The sequence below is a fragment of the Salvelinus namaycush genome, chromosome 34 (genome assembly GCF_016432855.1).
Source record: "Salvelinus namaycush isolate Seneca chromosome 34, SaNama_1.0, whole genome shotgun sequence".
In the NCBI taxonomy this organism is placed as follows: domain Eukaryota; kingdom Metazoa; phylum Chordata; class Actinopteri; order Salmoniformes; family Salmonidae; genus Salvelinus; species Salvelinus namaycush.
This window is the reverse complement of record NC_052340.1, coordinates 33,869,650-33,888,620: the sequence shown is the minus strand read 5'-3', so window position 1 is coordinate 33,888,620 and position 18,971 is coordinate 33,869,650. Positions and strand designations below refer to the sequence as shown.

The following is an 18,971-nucleotide window of genomic DNA, read 5'->3' as shown; positions in this document are numbered from 1 at the left end:
TTGATTATGATGCAGTTGGTGTAGAACTCCAACATGGGATGGAACGTTTGATTATGATGCTGTTGGTGTAGAACTCCAACATGGGATGGAACGTTTGATTATGATGCTGTTGGTGTAGAACTCCAACATGGGATGGAACGTTTGATTATGATGCTGTTGGTGTAGAACTCCAACATGGGATGGAACGTTTGATTATGATGCTGTTGGTGTAGAACTCCAACATGGGATGGAACGTTTGATTATGATGCTGTTGGAAAGCCAACATGGGATGGAACGTTTGATTATGATGCTGTTGGTGTAGAACTCCAACATGGGATGGAACGTTTGATTATGATGCTGTTGGTGTAGAACTCCAACATGGGATGGAACGTTTGATTATGATGCTGTTGGTGTAGAACTCCAACATGGGATGGAACGTTTGATTATGATGCTGTTGGTGTAGAACTCCAACATGGGATGGGACGTTTGATTATGATGCTGTTGGAAAGCCAACATGGGATGGAACGTTTGATTATGATGCAGTTGGTGTAGAACTCCAACATGGGATGGAACGTTTGATTATGATGCTGTTGGAAAGCCAACATGGGATGGGACGTTTGATTATGATGCTGTTGGTGTAGAACTCCAACATGGGATGGAACGTTTGATTATGATGCTGTTGGAAAGCCAACATGGGATGGGACGTTTGATTATGATGCTGTTGGAAAGCCAACATGGGATGGGACGTTTGATTATGATGCTGTTGGAAAGCCAACATGGGATGGAACGTTTGATTATGATGCAGTTGGTGTAGAACTCCAACATGGGATGGAGCGTTTGATTATGATGCTGTTGGTGTAGAACTCCAACATGGGATGGAACGTTTGATTATGATGCAGTTGGAAAGCCAACATGGGATGGGACGTTTGATTATGATGCTGTTAGAAAGCCAACATGGGATGGAACGTTTGATTATGATGCTGTTGGAAAGCCAACATGGGATGGGACGTTTGATTATGATGCTGTTGGAAAGCCAACATGGGATGGGACGTTTGATTATGATGCTGTTGGAAAGCCAACATGGGATGGGACGTTTGATTATGATGCTGTTGGAAAGCCAACATGGGATGGGACGTTTGATTATGATGCTGTTGGAAAGCCAACATGGGATGGGACGTTTGATTATGATGCTGTTGGAAAGCCAACATGGGATGGGACGTTTGATTATGATGCTGTTGGTGTAGAACTCCAACATGGGATGGAACGTTTGATTATGATGCAGTTGGAAAGCCAACATGGGATGGGACGTTTGATTATGATGCTGTTGGAAAGCCAACATGGGATGGGACGTTTGATTATGATGCTGTTGGAAAGCCAACATGGGATGGGACGTTTGATTATGATGCTGTTGGAAAGCCAACATGGGATGGAACGTTTGATTATGATGCTGTTGGAAAGCCAACATGGGATGGAACGTTTGATTATGATGCTGTTGGAAAGCCAACATGGGATGGGACTTTGATTATGATGCTGTTGGAAAGCCAACAGTCTTAATGGGGTGACTGACTGTTTGATTATTTTGTTTCATTTATTATCTTTAATGCTTTAACCTCACAACTAAATCAATGACATCAAAAACCACTTCCAGCACAAATATGTTTAGAATGGTATTTGATTGAAGCGGGCCATTTCTTACTTGTAACAAGCCAATGTGTGTTTGTGTGTGTGAGAGAGAAATGAGGTTGGGGACTAGAGTGGTGACAGAGAGATAGGATCCTAAGGTTATTGCTCTAAAAACATAGAATGACGTAGAGAGCCCCCCCCAGGCATACTTCCTATCCACACCTTGGTTATTAGAGTTGGTGGATGGAGGGGAGGGGGGTGGATGGATAAACGTGCTGCTTGCTCATGTCCATGGTTTAGTGTTGACAGATGGGCTGGGAGGTGGATGCATTCAGCTAACTGAAAGAGAAAATGTCCGAACATCTCAGTGGTTCAGCTGCTAGCTGGACCGAAACAACATAGACTCCCCACGGTGACTCATTTTGGAGAGTCACACACATCACTGTGGGGAGTATCAGAGCTGCAGACCTCGTTCCATTTCCCCGCGTGTTCAGCCAGCTCACATGTTGGGGGTTTGAGAGTGTATGTCTGAGTGTTCTAGTGAAGAAGGCACTGAGTTGTGAGCGATGTTGATAATAACACAGTACCTGCCATGCCCAGACTGACAGCCAGCCGTGGTATCCATGGTTACAGTACGCTGTGTTCTACAAGCAGAAGGCTTTAGTTTAGTTTTGAAGTTGCTAGATTATTCTATTATATTGTCTCTATTGATTGATTTTGTTGTTTTCCCTCCTCTTCTGTCAACCTTCAAAGTCTGGTTTGTGGTGGGGTTGAAGGGTAAAGGGTGGTTGCCCTTGGTAACAACAGGTTGTAGTTGGTGAAGCGAGGAGTGTCTGTTTCTAGATGGAAAAGCGAGGGGGGTTGTAAAGAGGACTGCGTCCTGGTTTGGGGTAGGAGGGTATTGTCATCCCTATAAGTCTCCCATTTAAACATGGGGTAGGGTTTGGGCTATAGGTTTAGAGTTGTGTGTGTATGTTGATGCAGTGTGTGTGTGTGTGTTTTGGGAGCCTATAGACTGGTCTCTCGCAGGAACATGGTGCCGATGCTGTAGGACACTTTTCTCAGGGGCGCTGGGGGGGCGGAGCGGGAGCTTGTCAGGGAGGTGTGGCTATGGGAAGTCCCTCCCTCCAGGAAGTAGCATGTTCCCGGGATCTCCTTCGGAAAATTATCAGGAAGCTCCAACCGGGAACGAGGGACGAAAGAGAAGGAGCAATCGTCTTTCAGCAGCCTGGAGAGAGGGAAAGAAAGAGGAGAGAGATTTAAAAACACATTATGACTGTGTGTTATATTTGGCTGCAGAGTGGGATTTGGCTATTTCTCCAAACAGCAGACTCTCCAGGGAGTGATGCAGCCTTGTTCAGAATGAGAAAAGGCCAATCACAAACCCAGGCATTATTCACAAGCTACAGGTGTGTGTTCGTGCTGCAGGGGGGGTATGTACACACACGCACACACACACAAGCAAGCAATTACACAGTGTGTACATATGCTGAGTCCACAGAGATATTAGCAGAGGAGGCAGAACACACACTGGATTTATTAATCACCATTCACACACACACACACAGGTTGGTTTAAATCTACAACAATTAGCCCTCATTGTGTCGTGCAAATAATTTGTGATTCTGAGGAGAGAACGTCCTTGACTGCAAAAATAGAGAGGTTTCCAAGGCAACGCTTTTGACTCACTGACTCACATAAGGGACACCATAGAGAGGGAGAGAGAGGGAAAAAGAGAGATAAGAAGGAGAGAGAGAGAAAGGGAGAAAGAGAGGGAGAGAACACTATGATCAGCTCTCATCACAAAGTGTCTCCACAGGCAGCGTTTGACTCAACATCAGAGTGTGTGTGTGTGTATGTGTGTGTGTGTGTGTGTCTGTGCTTGCGGGCGTGTGTTTATGACGTATCACAAATGCAGTGACTGGACGTGACTGTTTCTTACTCAAATGTCCTTAGAGACTGAAAGCTGCTCTATTGTCATTCATTCTCCCCCCCCCCACACACACACACAGACCACACACACTCACACACACACACAGACCACACACACACACACACACACACACACACACATACACACACACACACACACACACACACACACACACACACACACACACACACACAGACCACACACACACACTCCACACACACACACACAGACCACACACACTCACACACACACACAGACCACACACACTCCACACACACACACACTCCACACACACTCACACACACACCACACACACACAGACAGACCACACACACACACACACTCCACACACACACACACACTCCACACACACTCACACACACTCCACACGCACACAGGTGTACTCACCGGTATGTGGTTGGGCTGACGTTGATGCATCGAGGGTGGCTCCCAGACTCAAACTTGCTGGCCAGTGTGACGTTGTTGCCAAACAGACAGTACCTGGGCATCCTCACCCCAACCACCCCCGCCAACACTGAGCCTGTATGGATACCTATACGCAGCTGAAGGACGGAGAGAGGGAGGGAGAGTAGAGGGAGAAGCAGAGAGAGAGATATCAGCTGAACATTGTTTCAGTAAAGGGTTAAGCTGTAACACACTGTTGGAGTTAGTAACATGACAAAACAGACATATACACTGAGTATACTAAACACTAGGAACACCTTCCTGATATTGAGTTGCACCCCCCCCCCCCCCCCCCCCCCCCCCCCCCCTCTCAGGACAGCTTCAATTCGTCTGGGCATGGACTGTACAAGGTGTCGAAAGCGTTCCACAGGGATGCTGGCCCATGTTGACTCCAATGCTTCCTACAGTTTTGTCAAGTTGGCTGAATGTCCTTTGTGCGGTGGACCATTCTTGATACACACAGGAAACTGTTGAGCGTGAAAAACTCAGCAGTGTTGCAGTCCATGTCTTAATTGTATCAAGGCTTAAAAATCCTTCTTTAACCTGTCTCTACCCTTCATCTACACTGATTGAAGTGGATTTAACAAGTGTCATCAATAAAGGATCATAGCTTTCACCTGGATTCACCTGGATTTACCTGGTCAGTCTATGTCATGGAAAGAGCAGGTGTAATTATAAGTATATTATTATAGCTGGGATTTAAATGTGATCATCGCACTTCAAACCCACTCCATTGTAGGTCTGACACACAACACACAAACACACATCATCTCTAATGATCCACTTCAGTATCTCATCTCCACGGTTACTAACGGCACTGAGCACATGCCAGCACACTAATGTGGGTAACCTTGGCAATGAGAGAGAGCGAGAGCAGAGAGAGATTGAAAAGGGGGAGGAAGAGAGAGCGAGGAAAACGTGAGGGCAAAGGTGTGCTATTCTGATCACACTGCTACAGAGATGGACAGATTGGTTTTGGCTAGTTCTGATCACACTGCTATAGAGATGGACAGATTGGTTTTGGCTAGTTCTGATCACACTGCTATAGAGATGGACAGATTGGTTTTGGTGAGTTCTGATCACACTGCTATAGAGATGGACAGATTGGTTTTAGCTAGTTCTGATCACACTGCTACAGAGATGGACAGATTGGTTTTGGTGAGTTCTGATCACACTGCTACAGAGATGGACAGATTGGTATTGGCTAGTTCTGATCACACTGCTACAGAGATGGACAGATTGGTATTGGCTAGTTCTGATCACACTGTTACAGAGATGGACAGATTGGTTTTGGCTAGTTCTGATCACACTGCTATAGAGATGGACAGATTGGTTTTGGCTAGTTCTGATCACACTGCTATAGAGATGGACAGATTGGTATTGGCTAGTTCTGATCACACTGCTATAGAGATGGACAGATTGGTTTTGGTGAGTTCTGATCACACTGCTATAGAGATGGACAGATTGGTTTTGGCTAGTTCTGATCACACTGCTATAGAGATGGACAGATTGGTTTTGGCTAGGTCTGATCACACTGCTATAGAGATGGACAGATTGGTTTTGGCTAGTTCTGATCACACTGCTATAGAGATGGACAGATTGGTTTTGGCTAGGTCTGATCACACTGCTATAGAGATGGACAGATTGGTTTTGGTGAGTTCTGATCACACTGCTATAGAGATGGACAGATTGGTTTTGGCTAGTTCTGATCACACTGCTATAGAGATGGACAGATTGCCAGATGTTATGAGGAAAGAGTGAGGGGAGATAGATAGAAAGAGATGGAGAAGGAGAGACAAGTTAAGGTGTTGTATTTTGATCTTTCTCTCTTGTACAAATGGACCCCCTCTCCTCCCTGTTTCTCTATCCCCCCCTCCCCTCTGTTTCTCTGTTTCTCTATCCCCTCTCTGTTTCTCTGTTTCTCTGTCCCCCTCTCCCCTCTCTGTTTCTCTATCCCCTCTCTGTTTCTCTGTTTCTCTGTCCCCCTCTCCCCTCTCTGTTTCTCTATCCCCTCTCTCTTTCTCTATTTCTCTGTCCCCCCTCTCCTACTTTATCCCCCCTCTCCTACTTTATCCCCCCCCTCTATCTCTCACTCTTCTGTGAGTCAGCACAGAGTCGGAACAGACCAATCAAAACACACTGCAGCTCTAAAGCAGCCAATCCCAACCGACAGCTGTGAGGTACATTGAACACTGTTCTCTAGCACATTGTGATGTTCTGTGTTCTGGAATATGTGATTTTAAAACAGTAATATGGGTCAAAACTATCTATCTCTCTCTCTCTCTCTCTCTCGCTCTCTCTCTCTCTCTCTCTCTCTCTCTCTCTCTCTCTCTCTCTCTCTCTCTCTCTCTCTCTCTCTCGCGCTCGCTCTCTCTCTCTCTCTCTCTCTCGCGCTCGCTCTCTCTCTCTCTCTCTCTCTCTCTCTCTCTCTCGCTCTCTCTCTCTCTCTCTCTCTCTCTCTCTCGCTCTCTCTCTCTCTCTCGCTCTCTCTCTCTCTCTCTCTCTCTCTCTCTCTCTCTCTCTCTCTCGCTCGCTCTCTCTCTCTCTCTCTCTCTCTCTCTCTCTCTCTCTCTCTCTCTCTCTCTCTCTCGCTCTCTCTCTCTCTCTCTCTCTCTCTCGCTCTCTCTCTCTCTCTCTCTCTCTCTCTCTCTCATAGACTAGTTTACATAACACAGTGGTATTGGCTAGTTGTGAACACGCTGACTGAAGAGCGTTTATCCGGCTGAAGTGGTTTGAACGAGCAGAGCATCTCTCCTCTTTTCCTCAGAGCAAGGGAACAAAGAATGAGAGAGACAGAGAGAGAGAGAGAAAGAAAGAGGGAGAGAGACAGAGAACAGGGCTACAGGGCATAGCTATGCCAGTCTATTTCTGGAACAATGGCCAGTGAATTAATCACAACTATAGGCCACAAACACACACCAGACACGCGCACACATACACACACAGACGCATAGCTACACGCATTAACATACACATACACACACACCAGACACGCGCACACATACACACACAGACGCATAGCTACACGCATTAACATACACAAACACACACAAGCACAGACACACACCAGACACGCGCACACATACACACACAGACGCATAGCTACATGCATTAACATACACAAACACACACAAGCACAGACACACACCAGACACGCGCACACATACACACACAGACGCATAGCTACACGCATTAACATACACATACACACACATATATATGCACACACACCAGACACATGCACTCACGTGCACAGACTGATACAGGCATACACATGTATGGCCACACGCATCATGCACACACACACACAACATTAGAAATGTGTAGTTGCCGTTTTTAAGGACAAAAGGACTCTCGTTCTCTCTCTCTGAAATGTCCTCTTCGCTGGGCATCAGAGTTAGAATGAATAGAGAGCTGAATGAGATCATGCAGCTCTACAGACAGACAGTTTAAACAGTGCTAGGTTCCTTCTGGACAACCAGCAGAGCTCTCCTACAGGAGCCTGGTTTGAGCCAGGACACACAGTGCATTCAGAAAATATTCAAACCCCTTGACATTTTCCACATTTTGTTACGTTACAGCCTTATTCTAAAATGGATTTCCCTCATCAATCTACACACAATACTCCATAATGACAAATCAAAAACAGGTTTTTAGAAATTTGTGGAAATGTATTAAAAATAAAAAACAGAAATACCTTATTTATATAAGTATTCAGACCCTTTGCTATGAGACTCAAAATTGAGCTTGATTGGAGTCCACCTGTGGTAAATTAAATTGATTGGACATGACTTGGAAAGGCACACACCTGTCTATATTAGATCCCACAGTTGACAGTGCATGTCAGAGCAAAAACCAAGCCATGAGCTCGAAGGAATTGTCCGTAGAGCTCCGAGACAATATTGTGTTGAGGCACGAATCTGGGGAAGGTTACACAAACATTTCTGCAGCATTGAAGGTCCCCAAGAACATAGTGGCCTCCATCATTCTTAAAATGAAAAGGTTTGGAACCACCAAGACTCTTCCCAGAGCTGGCCGCCCGGCCAAACTGAGCAATCAGTGGAGAAGGGCCTTGGTCTGGGAGGTGACCAAGAACCCAATGATCACTCTGACAGATCTCCAGAGTTCTTCTGTGGAGATGTGAGAACCTTCCAGAAGGACAACCATCTCTGCAGCACTCTACCAATCAGACCTTTATGGTAGAGTGGCCAGACAGAAGCCACTCCTCAGTAAAAGGCACATGACAGCCTGCTTGGAATTTGCGAAAAGGCACCTAAAGGACTCTCAGACCATGAGAAACAAGATTCTCTGGTATGATGAAACCAAGATTGAACTCTTTGGCCTGAATGCCAAGTGTCACGTCTGGAGGAAACCTGGCACCATCCCTACTGTGAAGCATGGTGGTGGCAGCATCATGCTGTGGGGATGTTTTTCAGCGACAGGGACTGGGAGACTAGTCAGGATCGAGGGAAAGATTTACGGAGCAACGCACAGAGATATCCTTAATGAAAACCTGCTCCAGAGCGCTCAGGACCTCAGACTGGGGCGAAGATTCACCTTCCAACAGGACAACGACCCTAAGCACACAGCCAAGACAATACAGGAGTGAGCCCGGACTTTAACCCGATCTAACATCTCTGTAGAGACCTGAAAATAGTTGTACAGCGACGCTCGCCATCCAGCCTGACAGAGCTTGAGAAGATCTGCAGAGAAGAATGGGAGAAACTCCCCAAATACAGGTTTGCCAAGCCTGTAGCGTCATACCTAAGAGTCGAGGCTGTAATCGCTGCCAAAGGTGCTTCAACAAAGTACTGAGTAAAGGGTCTGAATACTTATGTAAATGTGATATTTCAGTACTTTATTTATTTATTTTGCAAAAACATCTAAAAACCCGTCTTTGCTTTGTTATTATGGGGTATTGTGTATAGATTGATGGGGGGGGGGGGACTATTTAATCCATTTTAGAATAAGGCTGTAATGTAACGAAATGTCGAAAAGTCAAGGGGTCTGAATTCTTTCCGAATGCACTGTACCCAGCTCACCACATAGCTCACTACATACACTCTCGACCGAAATTATTGGCACCCTTCGTAAAGATGAGCACAAAATACAGCATTAATAAATAATATAAATACTGAGCTGTATTGTATGGTCAAAAGTGCTAAATTATATTGTTTTATACAAACACAATTGCTCTAGAAAAATATTTTGTTAAACAAGGAATACTTTTTTTCTCAAAAAGATAGGGGCTTAAATAATTGAAACCCCATTTTTCTGTGAGTAATTGTACTGGTATAAAATAATATAATTTTCCCATGTTCAGTATTTGTATTATTTATTTTATACACTCTTTTTTACTCATCTTTATCAAGGGTGCCAATAATTTTGGTCGTGACTGTTCATGTGATCCCCAGCACCCTTGTTGTCATGCCGATAGACAGAGACAGAGATTCTGTGAGGTTGGTTATTTTTATTGCTGGTTGCCATAAATAGAAAGTCTAGGTTGAAGCATGCTAGAAGCCAACACGCACACACACACACACACACACACACACACACACACACACACACACACACACACACACACACACACACACACACACACACACACACACACACACACCATGTTTTGTATTGTCAGTGTTGACTCTGACTCTGGATGTAACAGAAAAGAGCCTCTACCTATGGAGATGGGAGAAAGATAGACTGCCTGAACGTGACCTTCTCTCTAACGTAACACAATACAGCCCAACACAAAGCTCATGTATTTCCTGTAAGACATTAAAACAACAGCGTAACAGAAACAACCGTCATTAATTAGCCAAAAACAGCCCCTGCTGCCATGTCACGATTCTCCCATCACCATGGCAACTGCACACTACGCATTCCCATGTTCTATCCATCACGTGACGACCGGTGTGTTGGCAATTACACACATACGTGCTGTGATCACACACTGCAAGCATAAATATACACATGGACATCCACAAACACTAATTTATTGTACATACACAAAAACACAAACCCATTGTAGTGTCGGTCCGTGTGTGTGTGTGTGTGTGTGTGTGCATGCCGTGTGCTCTCTTCCTTGTGAAGACACGTTTCATCTCATCAGTCGTCAGTAAAGGGGAAGATGAGAGGGGCTCCATTGTCAGCATCTACAGCTGGTTAAGAACTTCCTTTTCAATGGCCCACGACGATTATAACACACACACATCTGGGACTGTCAGCCAGCCAATGGGAGCGAAGCAGCTAGTACAACACAGCTAACACAACACAGCTAGCACAACACAGCTAGAACAACACAGCTACCACAACACATCTAACACAACACAGCTAGCACGACACAACACAGTTACCACAACACAACACAACTCAGCTACCACAACACAACAGCGCTAGCACAACACAGCACAACACAACTGGCACAACACCACACAGCTATCACAACACAACACGGCTAGCACAACACAGCTAGCCAACACAGCTAGCAAAACACAATACAGGTAGCACGACACAACACAGCTAGCATGACACAACACAACACAGCTACCACAACACAGCACAACACAGCACAACACAGCACAACACAGCAAGCACAACACACCACAGATAACACAACACAATATAGCACAACATAACACAACACAATATAGCACAACATAACACAACACAGCTAGCACAACACAGCTAGCACAACACAACACAGCTAGCACAACACAACACAGCTAGCACAACATAACACAGCTAGCACAACACAGCACAATATAGCACAACATAACACAACACAGCTAGCACAACACATCACAACACAGCTAGCACAACACAACACAGCTAGCACAACACAGCACAATATAGCACAACATAACACAACACAGCACAGCTAGCACAACAAATCACAATATAGCACAACATAACACAACACAGCTAGCACAACACATCACAATATAACACAACATAACACAACACAGCTAGCACAACACATCACAATATAACACAACATAACACAACACAGCTAGCACAACACATCACAATATAACACAACATAACACAACACAGCTAGCACAACACAGCACAATATAGCACAACATAACACAACACAGCTAGCACAACACATCACAACACAGCTAGCACAACACAACACAGATAGCACAACACAGCTAGCACAACACAACACAATATAGCACAACATAACACAACACAGCTAGCACAACACATCACAACACAGCTAGCACAACACAACACATTACAGTGGGAGCATATTAAGCATAGTCGGAAGAACAAGCAAGGAAGTGGGCAAAGCCAAGCACGAGCTAGCGAGATTCTATTAATGTGTTGTAGCATGTATTCCATTAGGGAATGCCTCCTCTGTGAAGTGTGCATGTGCACAAACTCAATTCGACCTTGCACTTCTACTAAAAAACTGTTTTTAAACTTATAAAACTTAGTGCACTGTGTTCATAGCGGATTCTAGTTTTGGGAACAGAAGCATTTATTGAGATCAGATGTTTCATCGATGACAACTTGGGCCAGTTTCACCTAGTTCCATCCTCTCCCACTACCAGCGACTGGACTTCCTCTCACTAACATATTTGGTGGTAAGAAAACTTTCTAAATGGATGTTTCAGCTTTATAGCCCCTGTGACGTGTCTGGGTTACCCCTTCTGTCTGTGGCACAACACAGCACCGCACTGATAAGCTGATAGATGCTTTAAATTCGAGGTGTAAACCACATATACATTTGAATGAGAAGAGAGACAGACAGTAGGAGGAGAAGGTGAAAAGGGATAGAAAGAAAGAGAGAGAGGAAGTGAGAGAAACAGAGGGGGAGTGAAAAGGGAGTTAGAGAAGATGACAGAAAAAGAGAGTGAGGGAGAAATAGCCCATCCCCTCTCCTGTGCCAAGCGAAGACTCACCTTGATGGATTTGCCGTCCGGCGTTAACACCTCCTCTGACAGCTCCATCATCTTCAGGGCCATGAGTGCGATTGGCTTGGCATGGCTGTCAATCTTCCGGTGGAGCCCGCCCGCAACACAGTAGGCGTCGCCTATAGTCTCAATCTATATGGGGATTGGAGAAGAGTCCATGAAGCCATGACGATTTCATTTGATTTGAGTTCTATACCTTAATCAAATTTAAATATTTTCATAATAACATTTATCCTGACAGGGTTATTGGCAGAATTAAAATAAACACTCAGACAAGCTGTACCTGACAACAAGAAACACAACTCTCATTTTCTTCCAGTCACAGTCATTTATCCAGAGTAACCATGACAATGGGAACATATGGGACTCCTCTCTCCTCACATGGAGCAGGAAAAGAGAGGGGGAGAGGAGAAAGTGGAGACGAGAGAAAATGGAAGTAGAAAGAGAGAAGGGGAAGAGTCAAGTAAAAAAGTGGAAGGGTGAGGAGAAAGGAAGGGAAGGGGAAGAAAAGGTGCTGTATCTGTGCTGACTCAAACCCTGGCAAAGGACAAGAGTAGTGCTAGTGCCTGATGGATGGAGGGATGGATAGAGGGAATGATGGTTGTTAATGGACGCACTGGGCCTTGTTGTAATACCACTATGTCAGGCAGCCAGTATTGACACACTGTTGTTAAGCACTGTTGCATTAGCCATTAATCAGTGTGTTTTTCCACCCGATACATATGCACGCACGCACACACACAGTGCTGATATAAAACACAACTTGATTGATCCTTGTATTTACCCACGGCAGCACCATCACTCAATTGCACTATACCTCTCTTATGTGGACAGATGACACGTATCAGGGTTGAAGTCAATTCAGTATTTCTGAATTTAATCCAATTCAAACAATGAATTTCAATTGAATTTCAATTGGCCATACTCCACAGGAAGCAGAATTTGAATTTGATTTGAGTCAACTGAGATGTGAAACATGAAAATCTCATTAATTTGACAAATCTACCACTTATGAATACAACGAATACACATACCATTTGAAATATGAGTTTTATTTTAACTCAAATATGTCAAACAGTTTGATCTAATGCGTTATGGGAAAACATTTTGTTTCTGATATTTAAAAACATTTAAGGGAGTTATTAATTATTAATGACAATCCACAACATGATCTTAGAGTATTTCTAGACCACTAATCATTTTTTATTGTTTTAGGAAAATTAGTTTTAAAGATGAAATGTTTCAACCTAATGCTAAATGGTATTGGTAACCAAGTCAAAATATACATTGCTATGGTGATGTGCAGAATGAATAAGGCATTTGAATTTAATTAAATTAAATTACTACTACTTCCTTTAATTTGAATGCAATCCAAATTCTGCTTCCTGTGGGGTGTGGCCAATTAAAATTCAATTCAAATACAATAATTGAAATGGAACTAAAGAGCAATTCGTAACTCAATTCAGAATCGACCCAAACCCTGAAACATAAAACAACAAGCATGCACTGAGTGTACAGTTTGTGACGTGCAAACAGGTGTGTTCCCACCTTATACACATCCAGGATTCCACACTGGTAGTCAAACAGGTGTGTTCCCACCTTATACACATCCAGGATTCCACACTGGTAGTCAAACAGGTGTGTTCCCACCTTATACACATCCAGGATTCCACACTGGTAGTCAAACAGGTGTGTTCCCACCTTATACACATCCAGTATTCCGCACTGGTAGTCAAACAAGTGTGTTCCCACCTTATTCACATCCAGGATTCCACACTGGTAGTCAAACAGGTGTGTTCCCACCTTATACACATCCAGTATTCCACACTGGTAGTCAAACAGGTGTGTTCCCACCTTATACACATCCAGGATTCCACACTGGTAGTCAAACAAGTGTGTTCCCACCTTATTCACATCCAGGATTCCACACTGGTAGTCAAACAGGTGTGTTCCCACCTTATACACATCCAGGATTCCACACTGGTAGTCAAACAAGTGTGTTCCCACCTTATTCACATCCAGGATTCCACACTGGTAGTCAAACAGGTGTGTTCCCACCTTATTCACATCCAGGATTCCACACTGGTAGTCAAACAGGTGTGTTCCCACCTTATACACATCCAGTATTCCGCACTGGTAGTCAAACAAGTGTGTTCCCACCTTATTCACATCCAGGATTCCACACTGGTAGTCAAACAGGTGTGTTCCCACCTTATACACATCCAGTATTCCACACTGGTAGTCAAACAGGTGTGTTCCCACCTTATACACATCCAGGATTCCACACTGGTAGTCAAACAAGTGTGTTCCCACCTTATTCACATCCAGGATTCCACACTGGTAGTCAAACAGGTGTGTTCCCACCTTATTCACATCCAGGATTCCACACTGGTAGTCAAACAGGTGTGTTCCCACCTTATTCACATCCAGGATTCCACACTGGTAGTCAAACAAGTGTGTTCCCACCTTATTCACATCCAGGATTCCACACTGGTAGTCAAACAGGTGTGTTCCCACCTTATACACATCCAGGATTCCACACTGGTAGTCAAACAGGTGTGTTCCCACCTTATTCACATCCAGGATTCCACACTGGTAGTCAAACAGGTGTGTTCCCACCTTATTCACATCCAGTATTCCACACTGGTAGTCAAACAGGTGTGTGTTCCTACCTTATACACATCCAGTATTCCACACTGGTAGTCAAACAGGTGTGTTCCTACCTTATACACATCCAGGATTCCACACTGGTAGTCAAACAGGTGTGTTCCTACCTTATACACATCCAGGATTCCACACTGGTGGTCAAACAGGTGTTTGTTCCTACCTTATACACATCCAGGATTCCACACTGGTAGTCAAACAGGTGTGTTCCTACCTTATACACATCCAGTATTCCGCACTGGTAGTCAAACAGGTGTGTTCCCACCTTATACACATCCAGGATTACACACTGGTAGTCAAACAAGTGTGTGTTCCCACCTTATACACATCCAGGATTCCACACTGGTAGTCAAACAGGTGTGTGTTCCCACCTTATACACATCCAGGATTCCACACTGGTGGTCAAACAGGTGTGTGTTCCTACCTTATACACATCCAGGATTCCACACTGGTAGTCAAACAGGTGTGTTCCTACCTTATACACATCCAAGATTCCACACTGGTAGTCGAAGCGTGTGTAGAGCTCGTTGAGCATGCTGATGACCTGCATGGGGGTACACTGGGCACACACTGCCGTGAAGCCCACGATGTCAGAGAACAGCATGGTGACATCATCAAACTTCCTGGCGGGGACAGACTCCCCCTGCCATAGCTTCTGGGCCACGTCACCAGGAAAGATGGAGTAGAGAAGGTCTACTGTCCTCCTCTTCTCCTCTTCTAGAGCTTGGTGTGTCTTTTCTAGAGTGGCCTGGGGAAGAGCACAGGGATAGAAATACAATTAGTAGAATGGGGATGATTGAGTAGAGGTTTAGTGACCAACGCGTTTTCTCTTTTTCTGAAGCTGGATGAGTCGGCTGCTGAATGTCTACGTGACAGAATAATGAGTATGAGCACACGTGTATGTGTGTGTGTGCACTTGTGCGTGTGTGCATATTGCATGTGTGTGTGTGTGTGTGTGCATATTGCATGTGTGTGTGACTGTACCTTGAGTTTGTCCATCCTGTTCTTGAGGCCGTCCTGTGCCTTGGCCTGCTGTCCCACCAGTATGACATCACGCGTGGCGTCGTGGATGGGGATGTCTGACAGGTAGAGGCCCCTGCCCATCAGCTCCTCCAGCTTGTCCACCCGGGGGGAACCCAGGAACATCAGAGTAGAGGATTCTGGGACATGAATCATCTGACCCTTCACCTCCATCACCTGGCAAAGAGAGAGAAAGAGCAAGAGAGAGAGAGAGAGGGTGTGGGGCAGAAGACAGGGAGAGGGGTTGTTCATATGATAAAGAGATCAATGGAATGCAGACTGTGGGAAATACAGTGCCTTCAGAAAGTATTCACACTCTTTGATTTTGTTGTGTTACAAAGTGAGATTAAAATTGATTTCATTGTCCTTATTTTGTCAATGATCTACACAAAATACTCTAATGTCAAAGTGGAAGAAAAATGTGAAAACTTCAACACTATTATATGTTGATGAGATAAGTATTCAACCCCCTGAGTCAATACATGTTAGAATGACCTTTGGCAGCAATTACACCTTTCTGGGTACAGTCTCGAAGAGTTATCCACACCTGGATTGTGCAACATTTGCCCATTATTCTTTTCAGAAATGTTCAACCTCTGTAAAATTGGTTGTTGATCGTTGCCAAACAACCATTTTCAAGTCTAGCCATACATTTTCTAGAAGATTTAAGTCAAAACTGTAAGTTAGCCCCTCAGGAACATTGACTGTCTTCTTGGTAAGAAACTCCAGTGTAGATTTGGCATTGTGTTTTAGGTTATTGTCCTGCTGAAGGTGAATTCATCACCCAGTGTCTGGTGGAAAGCAGACTGAACCATGTTTTCCTCTAGGATTTTGCCTGTGCTTAGCTCTATTACGTCACTTTTTTATCAGGAAAATCTCCTAGTCCTTAACGATTACAAGCATACACATAACATGATGCAGCCACCACTATGCTTGAAAATATGGAGAGTGGTACTCAGTAATGTGGTGTATTAGATTTGCCCCAAACATAACACTTTGTATTCAGGACAAAAAGTGAATTGCTTTGCCACATTTTTTGCAGTATTACTTCAGTGCCTTGTTGCAAACAGGATGCATGTTTTGGAATATTTTTTATTCTGTACAGGCTTCCTTCTTTTCACTCTGTCAGTTAGGTTAGTATTGTGGAGCCATCCTTAGTTTTCTCCTATCACAGCCATTCAACTCTGTAACTGTTTTAAAGTCACTCTTTGCCTCGTGGTGAAATCCCTGAGCGTTTTCCTTCCTCTCCGTTAACTGAGTTAGGAAGGACGCCTGTGTCTTTGTAGTGATTGGGTGTATTGATACACCACCCAAAGTGTAATTAATAACTTCACCATGCTCAAAGGGATATTCAATGTCTGCTTAATTTTTTTTTATCCATCTACCAATAGGTGCCCTTCTTTGTGAGTCATTGGAAAACCTCCCTCTGATTCAGAGGGGTTTGGTTAAATGCGGAAGACACATTTCAGTTGAATTAATTCAGTTGTGCAACTGCTCAAGTGTCCCCATCTCCCTCTCCCTGTTCTTTGTGGGTGAATCTGTGTTTGTAATTCACAGCTTGACTGAGGGACCTTACAGATAATTGTATAGTTGGAGTACAGAGATGAGGTAGTCATTCAAAAATCATGTCAAACACTATTATTGCACACAGAGTGAGTCCATGTTATTATGTGACTTGTTAAGCACATTTTAACTCCAGAACGTATTTATGCCATAACAAAGGGGTTGAATACTTATTGACTCAAGACATTTTAGCTTTTCATTTATTATTCATTTGTAAAAACAAAATTATAAAAACATAATTATGAAATGTGTGTTGGCCAGTGACAGAAAATGGAAATGTAATACATTTCAAATTCAGGCTGTAACACAACAAAATGAAGGGGCGTGAATACATTCTGAAGGCACTGTAGAAGAAGGAAGCCGTCATTGGCATCAACTGGCCCACAATGTGGTTACTGAAATCCGATTTGACTACATTTGGCTGTTTTCGCTGTATAATTATTATTATATATATATATTATTTTTTTTGCTAAACGCTAACCCGTTCAAAAAAGCTGGTAGCATAGCTAGCCAAACAGAAATTGGTGGTGGTAGTTTAAGTCATTTTTAAGTGTAATGCAGTTGATTGGTGAAGATGACATGAACATGAATTGGGATTGACATCCATACAGCATTATACTCCGATGTTTACCTCAACGTAGTGTGAAATACACATATAAACAGTAGGTTAAATTTAGGATCATGTTGATGGGCGGCAATGTAGAGATTCTGGATCTATCCTCCACGGAGGGACACGTGGCGTTTCCATTACCTGATCTATAAACACAACCATAGAAATACTACTCAGAACGTTAAGAGGAGGTTGTAGTCCAAACACAACAATGTTTTCAGAAGACCCTAATCCCCTTCACAATGGGGATGTACTGCTGCACATTCCAACATCATCTAGGCAACAAATGAGATGTCCTTCACCCATTCTCCAAAACACACCAGTTCAAGAGAACAGTGGCCCTGCGGTAATAAGTCCAGCCGTAGCCTATAGACAATACAGGATTAAATTGAAACGTGTTCAGGGTTGAAAACATCTCTCTGGCTCTCAGCTGACTGAAAAAAGTCAGGTTAGTCTGCTACTGTATCTTCGGTTGCGGTTCTGGTGGAATACCAGAACATAGGAACACCATTCTCACCCAAGACGAATAACCAAACAATGAAGGGTTTACCCACCCCCTGAGTTTACACACAAGTACAATGGCAGCACTTTGACCTGAAGTGAAAGCTACATATTGTTATTTTAACCAGGGGAAGCCAGGTCTCTCTCAGGTTCCAGGCCTGGTTTAAGATCCTAGCATCTTCTCTCTCTCTCTCTCCCTCGGTTTCTCTCTCCCTCGGTTTCTCTCTCTCCCTCAGTTTCTCTCTCTCCCTCGGTTTCTCTCTCTCCCTCAGTTTCTCTCTCTCCCTCGGTTTCTCTCTCTCTCTCCCCCTCGGTTTTTCTCTTTCCCTCGGTTTCTCTCTCTCTCCCCCTGGTGTCAGATAGATTATTCTGCCTGTGAGCCCACTGCAGCCCACTGCAGGCTGATTTATTTATAGAAACCTCTCCTAGCTCTGCATAATGCATACAACCTACATATACAGAGAGCTAACAAACACACTACCTACATATAGTCTACAGAGAGACAGAGCACTGCACACACGCTTAGCTACAGAAAGTAGAAACATACACACAGACACACACACTATATACAGTCGCAGTGTGTATTGTGGGAGGATGTGAACAGCTGTCTTCTGTGGTTGTGGCGGGGAGAGTGGGAGGAGTCACATTGCTGACACACTAATGGGAATCTCCATGGAGACGACAG

At 44.1% G+C, this 18,971-nt stretch overlaps 1 protein-coding gene across 1 annotated transcript in view; it reads right to left on the bottom strand.

The window, feature by feature from the left end:
* Nucleotides 1-345: 345 nt before the first annotated feature.
* LOC120028864 (guanylate cyclase soluble subunit alpha-2-like) overlaps nt 346-18,971 on the bottom strand; it is a 51,758-nt gene continuing 33,132 nt past the window's right edge. The window contains exons 5-9 of the mRNA XM_038974116.1: nt 15,577-15,789; nt 15,068-15,340; nt 11,917-12,060; nt 3,944-4,098; nt 346-2,830 (exon numbers count right to left, since the gene is read on the bottom strand). Of these exons, the coding sequence (XP_038830044.1) occupies nt 2,611-2,830; nt 3,944-4,098; nt 11,917-12,060; nt 15,068-15,340; nt 15,577-15,789 (1,005 nt within the window). The 3' untranslated portion in view covers nt 346-2,610. The remainder of the gene's footprint in view (nt 2,831-3,943; nt 4,099-11,916; nt 12,061-15,067; nt 15,341-15,576; nt 15,790-18,971) is intronic.